The 10,510-nt window shown below is 43.8% G+C and overlaps 2 protein-coding genes across 2 annotated transcripts; one reads left to right on the top strand and one right to left on the bottom strand.

Moving 5' to 3' along the window:
* Positions 1-526: 526 nt before the first annotated feature.
* On the top strand, positions 527-2,083 carry chrm5a (cholinergic receptor, muscarinic 5a; the record flags this gene model as incomplete). Its single annotated transcript, XM_080783108.1, has 1 exon — positions 527-2,083. Exon 1 carries the CDS (start codon positions 644-646, stop codon positions 2,081-2,083), a length of 1,440 nt encoding a protein of 479 aa, XP_080639234.1. The 5' UTR covers positions 527-643.
* Positions 2,084-4,999: 2,916 nt separating this feature from the next.
* On the bottom strand, positions 5,000-10,416 carry LOC308329348 (fibrinogen-like protein 1-like protein). The gene is made up of 3 exons (XM_080783607.1): positions 8,746-10,416; positions 8,410-8,555; positions 5,000-7,288 (listed from the first exon to the last, which is right to left on the bottom strand). The coding sequence occupies exons 2-3, from the start codon at positions 8,546-8,548 to the stop codon at positions 6,594-6,596; spliced, it is 834 nt and encodes a 277-aa protein (XP_080639733.1). The 5' UTR covers positions 8,549-8,555; positions 8,746-10,416; the 3' UTR covers positions 5,000-6,593.
* Between the last annotated feature and the right edge of the window lie 94 nt (positions 10,417-10,510).

The raw sequence follows: 10,510 nt of genomic DNA, 5'->3' as shown, positions 1-10,510 counted from the left end.
TATATATGAGTGAAAAGGCCGGGGTGATCGGTTTATTTTTCAAACACAGTTCTAATATGAGGCGTCGGCGATCTAAAATCCCCCTGCCCTGGAGATTACAATGCAAATTAAAAAGTACACGAACCTGGGGACTGACGCCCTCAACTGACAGTGACGTCAGGACTTGCCTACAACACGTACAGTGAATGTGTGAGTGAATGTGGTTGATCACACATTTTTGCTCAAACACTGCCACCCAGTGGCAATTATCCTCAATGCATTACATTAGTTTATGAGCATAACTGCCAACCCCAACTGCCAACCCATATGCGTTTTGAAGGACTGAGTGGAGACTCCTTTCATTTTACTATTTCTCCTGCACCAGCATTTCTTCTGCATTTCTCCTGCATGACTTTTTTTCCTTTCTTCTCTTTCCAGGAAACTGTGCTGAAAATGACCAATCAAATGAACCGTCTTTGGGATATAACGTCATAACAACGACATCGAGACCATGGAAGTCGTGGCCATCCAGAACGGCAGCGTGAACGGCAGCACGGCGCCGGACATCCAGCTGGCCACGACGCACAGCCTGTGGGAGGTCATCACCATCGCCACCGTGTCCGCCATCGTGAGCCTCATCACCGTCGTGGGCAACGTGCTGGTAATGCTCTCCTTCAAGGTCAACAGCCAGCTGAAGACGGTGAACAATTACTACCTGCTGAGCCTGGCAGCGGCCGACCTCATCATCGGCGTGTTCTCCATGAACCTGTACACGTCGTACATCCTGATGGGCTACTGGGCGCTGGGGAACTTGGCCTGTGACCTGTGGCTGGCCCTGGACTACGTGGCCAGCAACGCCTCGGTCATGAACCTGCTGGTGATCAGCTTCGACCGGTACTTCTCCATCACGCGGCCGCTGACCTACAGGGCCAAGCGGACGCCCAAGCGGGCCGGGGTAATGATCGGACTGGCCTGGCTCGTGTCGCTCGTTCTGTGGGCTCCGCCTATTCTGTGCTGGCAGTACTTTGTGGGGAAAAGGACCGTCCCGGAGAGGCAGTGCCAGATTCAGTTTTTCTCTGAGCCTGTGATAACGTTTGGGACGGCGATCGCAGCCTTTTACATCCCCGTGTCAGTCATGACAATCCTATACTGTCGGATCTATAAGGAGACAGAGAAGAGGACCAAAGATCTGGCGGAGCTTCAGGGGATTAACTGTTCCACAGACACTGGAGCCCCCCAGCCCCAGAAAACCATGATCAGATCCTGTTTCAGCTTCAAACTGAGCACAGCTGCTCGTGACAGGAACCAAGCCTCCTGGTCTTCTTCCAGTCGCAGCAATGCAGTCAAGTCAGCAGTCACCACCAATGATGAGTGGTCCAAAGCCGATCAGCTGACCACTTTCAACAGCTATGCGTCCTCAGAAGATGAGGATCGCCCCGTGTCTCCGGGGGCCTTCCAACCCCCCTACCGGAACCAGGCCTCCGGGACCACCAAGAGTGCAGCGGGCAGCGAGAGTGAGCAGCTCAGCAACTACGAGGACGACAGCTTCTTTCACAGTCCCCCCAAGAGCAACTCCCAGAAGAGTAAGAAGTGTGTGTCCTACAAGTTCAAACCTGTTGCCAAAGACCCAGACGGCCAGCAGCAGAGTAGCGACAAAAACGGGGACACCAAAATGGCGCCGTCGACATTCTCCTCCGCCGAGTCCATGAGCGCGCCGTCCACCTCCTCAGCATCTAAACCCATGGACACCACGCTGAAGAACCAGATCACCAAGAGGAAGAGGATGGTGCTGATCAAGGAGAGGAAGGCTGCCCAGACGCTCAGTGCCATCCTGCTGGCCTTCATCCTGACGTGGACTCCGTACAACATCATGGTGCTCATCTCCACCTTCTGCTCCGACTGCATCCCCGTGTCCCTGTGGCACCTGGGCTACTGGCTGTGCTACGTCAACAGCACGGTCAACCCAATGTGCTACGCCCTCTGCAACAAGACCTTCCAGAAGACCTTCCGCATGCTTCTGCTCTGCCAGTGGAAGAAGAAACGGGTGGAGGAGAAGCTCTACTGGTGTGGGCAAAACCCTGTGGTCGGTGCCAAGCTGACGTGAACTCTCAAAACGTTGACGCACGTAGCGTTGAGTGTGTCCATTACGGGTCCATTTGGTTCAATGTGTACAGTTGTACACTCTCAAGAGTTACAGACCTGTGAGGGTCCATTTGGTTCAATGTGTACTCTCAAGAGTTACAGACTGTTATGATAAGAGATAAGACTGCCCCCTGCGGGGAGGCAGGTAGTTCTATAATAAAGATGGCTGACTGATAACACCAGGACCGGGTCTCTCTGAATATTATCATAATATTGCATGGTGTCTTGCGGGGAGGCAGGTAGTTCTATAATAAAGATGGCTGACTGATAACACCAGGACCGGGTCTCTCTGAATATTATCATAATATTGCACAGACCTGTGAGGGTCTTCCTCAAGGAACCCTGAGAGATCCTGGACCCCACTGTGAGAACCATATGATAAAGGCTAAAAATCAGTATACAGTATGTTACAAAGATCATCCTGGATCTCTGTACTTGAAGCATTGCCGTTAGATGAGAACATCAAAAGTACAAATATTGAGATGGCTGTACAACGTTGTTCTTTACTCAATGAGAGAATATTACAACATCGTCCCAATGTCACCACCGACACAACTATTTCAAAGGAATAGGAAAGGAATATGAAATACTCATTTATATGAAGTTCTAGTGGTCGTTGTATGCACAAAATGTCATAAAACAATACAGTACATACTGTTTATTTCATTGTGTAAGTGTTGTGTTTGTATTGACAATGCACATATTGGTATAGTACTATTGTATTTTGTTACAGTACAAAGGGCTATAAAGTGGTGTTTTTGTGTCAGAGTGTGCTTGCTAAGTAAAGATTGTAGCTCTGATGATTAGCAACGCCTTTTCCACACGTGCCATTTCTAAATGGATACAGTACATTTGGTTTTCCCTTGATTAATCTTTGCCCCAATTCCCCAAACACATTATCGCAAACATTTTGCCATTGGCAAATATAATTGATAAAGATGTCATTCCTAGATCACTCTCAAAAGAGTTAATCACCAGGAGATCTACTGGTTTAAAACTCAATTTTTTAGGTTTTAAAATATTTTGCATTTATGTCTGTGTGTTGGTTAAAAATATAGAACCAATGGAAAGTAGTAAAAAGCACTTTGGACGAAAACTCTACTGAATCATCTTTGTGTATTTGGACTCCATCTCTCCCCTCTCATGTAAGTCATTGACAATATATAAAGTCACAACACCAACTTTGATGAGGCAGTATTGCTTTGTTTTCCAAATATGTTTTCTTCATTTCCTGAAAAATTAATATTTTGGAGTTAGGTGGTTTCTTCCCGACAGCAAAGATATATAGAAATTGCCCAAAATAGGGCTGCCAGGGTAAATGTGATTTTCTAAAACGGGTAGTCCCAATACTTCATTCTGATTGGCTGGTTACCGTCACGTGACCGGTGTAAATTTCACCGATAACCCACTCCTTCAATCACTTTGTATCATCTTGCAGCCTTGTAGCTGAACTGGGGAAGGAGAGCGCTTGATTGATTTACAAACACATGCCGTGCGGGCGTCTAAGCACCGCCCGGCTCATATGACTGTGAATGTGTGGCTCCAGGCAGCCCCGTAACAATATCAAGCGCTATTCTCCCGTCACATAGCCTACTTGCGAGCACAACAAGGAAGTTATGTGGCTCGCTCTGGTAGCGTAAAGCGTAGCTACTTTTGTGAATTCAATAGTTTTATTAGGTTAATATGGTACATATGTTTGTAACCGTTTTAGAAAAGCAATAAGTCACTCGAGGCCCCAGCTTACCGGGTATTTTACACTGGCTGCGGGGTAGAAGACCCTCGGCTGCGCCTCGGGTCTGCCTACGCCCCCAGCCAGTGTAAAATACCCGGTAACCTGAGACCTCTCGTGGCTTATTGCTTAAAACTAGAATCACAAACCTGCTAAACAACAGCAGTGTTTACATTTTCCCTGGTGTACCTTAATCAATCTTCTCAATGATCTGTAAAGTCCTTTAACTGTGTTGTTTGTTCACTTGTGTAATAAGCTATGATGTCATGCAACAATTCACCTGTGATAAAAACAGAAATCTGCACGTGTACGGTAATTTTGGAAATGGAAGAAGAGGTTTGACGGAGGGAAAAAAAGAGCTTCAAAACCAACTGCTGCGGTCCAGCATTTTTATCTTTTGTTTGTGATGAAATCAATTGATTCTTGTCTTCTTTACAGTATTTTGTGATCATGTCTGTGTATTTCTGAAATAAATGTAATGACATTTATTGTCTCATTCGATGTCTGAAAGATGTCATTTACACAAAATCACTTGAACGGGGGCGCATATACTGTACCACAAATGTTCCCAGGGCCAGAGTCAAAAATCCCCCAAAAATAACAAAATTAAAGTAAAGAAAATAGTCTCTTCAGTGCCATCTGTGAAAATAGTAGCTTGATGCACACTGCACAGTATACTTGTTGCCTTATCCAGCAACCTTCCCTTGTCTGTGCCAAACCTCAATGGGACTATAATATTGTATTCGGTGGAACAGTTCCTCATTGATAATAATATCAAATTATGTTTTTCTCATTGTCTTTGTGAATAAATAAGGCCAAACCAATTGCCGACAAGCATCCATGCTGCCCTCTAAACCTTAAGCAATAGCAAATCAGGGTGACATTTAAGTATATTTCTATACAGTACAGTATTTCCCTGATCTTCTGTTTGTCCCACATTTTGAAACATTTTTATCAAACACATTGGCAAAATAAATTAGTAGAGGAAATATTTTATAGATCACTTAAGTATGAACATATCACCATGAAATCTACTGATCTAAACTTGAAGCCTTTTTGTAACCTGGTGTCATTTTCATCTTGCTAGCGCCACTATTCTGGGGACTTAACTGATTGATTGAATACTTTATTAGTCAGAAATGTACAGTCAAACAAAGTCCACGCGGTCTTGTTTCCATTCAGGTCTTGGGATATTCAATTCATAATCTTGACAAATAACAACAAAATTCAAATCAAAAAAGAAAAAGAAAAAAGAAGACATGTAAGAGAAAGAAGTACAGGTTGGAGGAAAAAGGGGGATATGGTAGTCAGGGAGGGAGGAGCGATTTCCCTTTGGCCTGCTGGAAGGTGGATTTTCAGGCCTGTTTTAAAGGACGCCAGTGCATTTGTTTAGGGGAAGGAAGGGGGTCAGGGCATTCCACATTGAGTGCAGGTAGTGCTGTAGAAGGAGAATTTACCCTGTTTTCAAAGTGGGTGGTACCAGATCGTTGTTTTCGCTCCCTCTAGTCATGGTACTGTAATAGTAGTATTATGGCTGTGGGTGTCGCTCACTTCTTTTGAGGTAGTTAGTCAGGTATGCAGGTACAGAGGGCATACCATAGCATAGAGGTTAAAGTTGTATTTACAATTTTAAATGTCAATCCCAATTTCCATTGCTTAACTCTGTCTCCTCCCTGAAGCCACCCTGTCAAAATGGGTTGCTAAAAGATGCGTCATGGGCCCCAGGCCGAGACGTAGTTGAATTCGTTTGTTTTGGGAGGTTTGGAGTTTATAGTCAGCGACATTGAGATGTTGGAGAACCAAGAGGTACAAGCATAGTCAAAGGTGGGTTGAATTATAGGGCTCCAGCTAGAGTCCTGAGCACACTTTTGACCAATTTAGCCAGTGAAAATGACTTACTTGACTTAATCCTCTTTACCCCGTCGAGGGGCATAGGGCGTCCACCAGAGCTCTCCATCTCACTCTCTTCTGGGCCTGCGCTTTTGCTTCCTGCCAGCTCATTCCAATGTCCTTTAAGGTCCTGGAGAGTGGAACGTCTCCAGGTGTTTCTTGGCCTACCCTGTTCCAGGGCCTGTGAAAATAGCAGATCTAAAAGCTTGCAACATGTTGCAGCACAACACAGATTGTCGATCGGCTATTTCCGGTGAAGAGATGTGTTGAGTTGACTGAAACAATGAGTGGGTTTTAACTAGGTCACAAACATGCAGAACAACTTGTGTTGTTACATGCAATGTAAGGTGGGTGGGAGTTTTTCTGAACACATTATACTGTATTTGTTACAATGTACATATATGTACATTACAATATTACAGCTATTATTTCCCTAGGCTTGCCATAATCAATCTTGTCATATTCACATGCATTTATTAATGATCTGTAAAGCACTGTATGTGTTTTATAAGTGTATACGTGTAAGAACTAAGCTATGATGTAATGCAACAATTTACCCATCATAAAACCTACAATACTACAGTATGTTGAAATGACAGGTGACAAACAGGTTCAGGTTCAAACAGGTTAAAAACAAACTACATTCATTGATTTAAATTGTTAAAGTCTGTAATCTGATTACTTCACAGTAAACTGTGATCAGGTCCATGTATTTCTGGATAAAACGTGATGACGTTAATTGTCTCTTAGCAGACGTCTCAGCAAAGATAACGTCGTCATCAATGCACACAATGTGTATCATCATCACACATAAGTTGATCCATCTTCGCTGATTGCCGTGATAACGCTGTCCTCACAGCTCATCTTTCATGCACTCCCCAGTGGGGATCAGCTTCACCGTGTCCGTGGGTCTCACCATCATCCAGGCATACTTGCACAGGTGCTCCTTGTTGCAATCCTTCTGCCAATAGATGACGTTCCTGCGGTTGAGGTTGGCGCCAGCGCAGGCGTCGTACCACCAGCCACCGCCCGGCACGCCTTGGAACTCCAGCTTGGCACAGTTCTGGAAGTAGTTGTCGTTGTCTCGGTCCTTGGTGGTGAACTTCTGGTTGTCGTGCAGGTAGTTCTCCGTGTCCTGTGTGAGGGCGTCTACCGCCGTGCCCTGGAACAGCCCCAGTCGCAGTCTGTACGCGGACGCCTCGTCTTCCACCAGGAACGGGTCATACTCTCCCATCTTAGTGATTGCGTTTTTATCCACTAGTTTGACTCCAAGTTTATAGCGGCCTGGACCCTGGGTGAGCTGGTGGAGATGCTCGTTGCCCAGCCAGTGGTCCCCGGTGAGGACCCCGAAGCCCTGCTTATATTCAGTCCAGGAACAGTCAAAGTTGACACTGCTGTTCATGGTGATGTGCTGCACAACTGTCCAGCCGCCCTCCTCCATGGCACAGTAGGCTAAGATGGTGGAAGCACCTGGCCGGATGAGGTATATACCATCTCTGGCCTGGCCAGAAGACACCATCAGCATTTCATGACAATCCCTGGGCAGCACTGTTGAGCACAAAACCAATGAGACTGTATTTGTAAAATGTCCATCAACCAGGAAAAATTGCATCTAAATGCTTACAATGCTCCATGACTCGTTTTGAGCTTGTAGATCTGCTATCTGCAGTGCAAAGCATTAGGTTAAAAAAGCAACATTTAAAGTGTCAATGTTTTTGGAACAGTCTGGCCATGGTAGGCTAGGTCAAATATGCTTCCAAGTCTCGAGTCAAATTGAGTATCAAAAAACTGTCAAGTCTTAAAGTAGAGGAGACTCTACAGCCATGATAATCAGACTCCATCAGATGGAATAACAACACGTATCGTATTTCATATCAGTAAGAGTTTTGAGGCCACACCATGGAATTTGACCCCCGCATTGAGAAGAAACCAGACAGTGATGTCATAAAGGACGTACAGCAATTTAAAGGCAAAAACATTACTTTATCACACACCATTATCTAGATCAGGGTTGGGCAACTTTGAAGATGTAGAGGGCCAGTATATTTCCACACTCACTCCAGAGGGCCACATTGCATATTTCTGTCGCATCAAAAATAGCCGATCTACAAGCCCAAGCATGTCACAGTGCGACACATTTTAAGCTTGTAGATCAGCTATTTTAGAAATCCTGAGTTATTTTTTGCTATTTTTTAATTGGAATCCTGAAAAGTAACCTTTGCGTTTAATTTTTAAACTAAAGTTTTAGTTATGTTAACAAATACATTGGACATAAAAAAGACAATAACATTTTAATACTACTCATAGTCATTAAGCTACATATATAGACTGAAGTAATTAGAGCAGGTCATGTTTACATGTTTGGAATTGTAACAGTTGAAATCCATCATATATTAGTATTCTGATATAATTAACTTGAGGACAACATTAAGTGACGGTGGGGGCTGCAGTAGACAGAGCACTGCCTGTATGTTGTCAATGTGATATGAGTCAAACCTACCATACAGTATCTGTTAACATACAGTACCTAATTCACACATCATTGCGTAATGACATGTTAAAGTTAAACCCAGACAAGTTGCGAAATACACATTTTATTTCCATAAAAGAAATGTAGGCATATAAAACAAGTGAAAGTGACGGAAACAAAGAAAAGGCTACAACGGTACCTTTCATTCCCTGATTGAGGACAAACTTGTTATCCTCCGCAGGTAGGAGATGGAGGTTCTCGGCTTGGAGATGCTCAGTATGCACCCCAGTAATCATCAACCAGACTGCCGCTCGCAGCCAACATCTCAGACTCCTCATCCTTGTCCTACAGTCAAACCAACATCATAATATAAGTAACATAGTACAGCAGACCACAAATTTATCAGAATCATTTATTTGTCCATTTCTCACAGTGACAATTTTTTTTTAATTGTGCTGAACATAAATGGAACAAAATTTACATTTACAAAGAATGCATTCAGAATCAGAAGTGCCCAATAAGGCACCTTGCTCACCTTTTGCGGCGCCACCAGTACGAGGTGGCACAATCGTGTAAATAATCTGCAATGCTCTGTGCCGGAATCTTCTCCCACGCACATATACACACACACTGTGCTGGGAAGTGGGAAGCGTGCGTGCCAGAGGGGAAAACTAGGTTACTACTAGAGTGCTGACGTTAAACTGAAGCGTCCACACACACACAGATGCATGCAGTCCCTACCTACCCACACAGGACTCTGTAACCTTGTCACGGTTGGACTTCAACCTCTGGTTCATGTCACAATGCACTGGAGACACACCAATCCTCTACTTATCTATGTCAACCCAGATTGTAAACTCATATCTCTGTTTTTCCTGAATGCACTTTGGGAGCATTCTGAAGTCCAGTTGTGTTTGAGCTGCAGGGGTCTACATGACTGCACCTCAGTGAAATTAAATCTACACACATTGATTGGTTAACCTTGCTTTATATATATTGCATTAATAAACCAAGTGAAGTGTGTACAAAAGAAAATGAGAATATTTAAGACATTTCTAGTACAGTAGGCTGCAGTTGGCTATACAGAAGGTTGACATGTGTAACAGTATTATATAATTACACAAAATATGATACAAATAAGTTCTTCTACCTGACTTAATTCTCCATGGTTCATGTGCATAGGAATACATAGTGCATTAAAGGTCACAGCTCCTTTAAGTCTCCTCCTTTTGCCCCCTGTATAAATGTCCTGCGACACCTCCACCTCTTCCTTCTGTACTTCCGTCTTGGAACGAGGTGGGTGTCTTTGTTGATAATAAGAATTGTACTTGCAAATTGATTTATACAGTGTTTGTTTAACTCTGTTTAGAGAGGAGTTGTTGCACTACTAAGAACTAACGTGGAGACGTGTCTGTTGTTATTCTTTGTCAGGTATGTTACGTTTTATTATTTGTTGTGTTACTGTCGCTTGCTTCTGTACTTCCGTCTTGGAACGAGAGAGGAGTTGTTGCACTACTAAGAACTAACGTGGAGACGTGTCTGTTGTTATTCTTTGTCAGAATAAAACGTGGTTTCTAAAGAGAGTTCTGGGTCCGTCTGTCCATTCAACACAACGCAGAGAGACAGATTACACCGGTTACACTTGTATACAGTATAATTTGCATTGCACAAATAATGTGTAAATCAACATTGCCTCTTGATAGAAGGATAGTAGTAACCTTAGTTTTGGTGTTGCAATTATCAATCTACTTTGTTTGAGAAGGAAAACAAATATTGAATACAGCACAAACCATGAAGGACAGCATCTGCATGTTGACTTTCACAAATACCTTGGACTTTCTGAGACATCCACAGAGGTGCATGATGATCAACACAGCGGCACAGCCGTCAAGGGAACATACAGTATGCTGATGAAGAGGCCTAAAGGCTCATACATAGTCTGGATTTTCGGTGGTTAGGTGACCACCGAACTACAACATGACGTCACGAGCCACGGTGAAGAGCAAACAACCACCACCGCTCCAGCCCTTCTCTCTGTTTTTACTCACCACCGCTCAACGTTATTTCAGCTCCAGTGGTCAGCTCACCACCGGAGCGGTGGTCACCTCACCACCGAAAATCCAGAGTATGAATAGGCATTAAGACTCCTTACAATCAAATGTCACATCACACTTAAAATTGTATTGCACAATTACAGTTTATGAATTCTAAAGTCTAAAGTCTAATGTAAACATCAAATGCTACATGTAATGTACTGATTCACTCTGCAGTGGAAAAGTACTGATTAAAAAAAACAGACA

The sequence above is a fragment of the Protomyctophum bolini genome, assembly GCF_963924005.1.
Source record: "Protomyctophum bolini genome assembly, chromosome: 15".
Lineage (NCBI taxonomy): Eukaryota > Metazoa > Chordata > Actinopteri > Myctophiformes > Myctophidae > Protomyctophum > Protomyctophum bolini.
The sequence above is the reverse complement of the archived record's forward strand: the minus strand, read 5'-3'. Positions and strand labels throughout refer to the sequence as shown.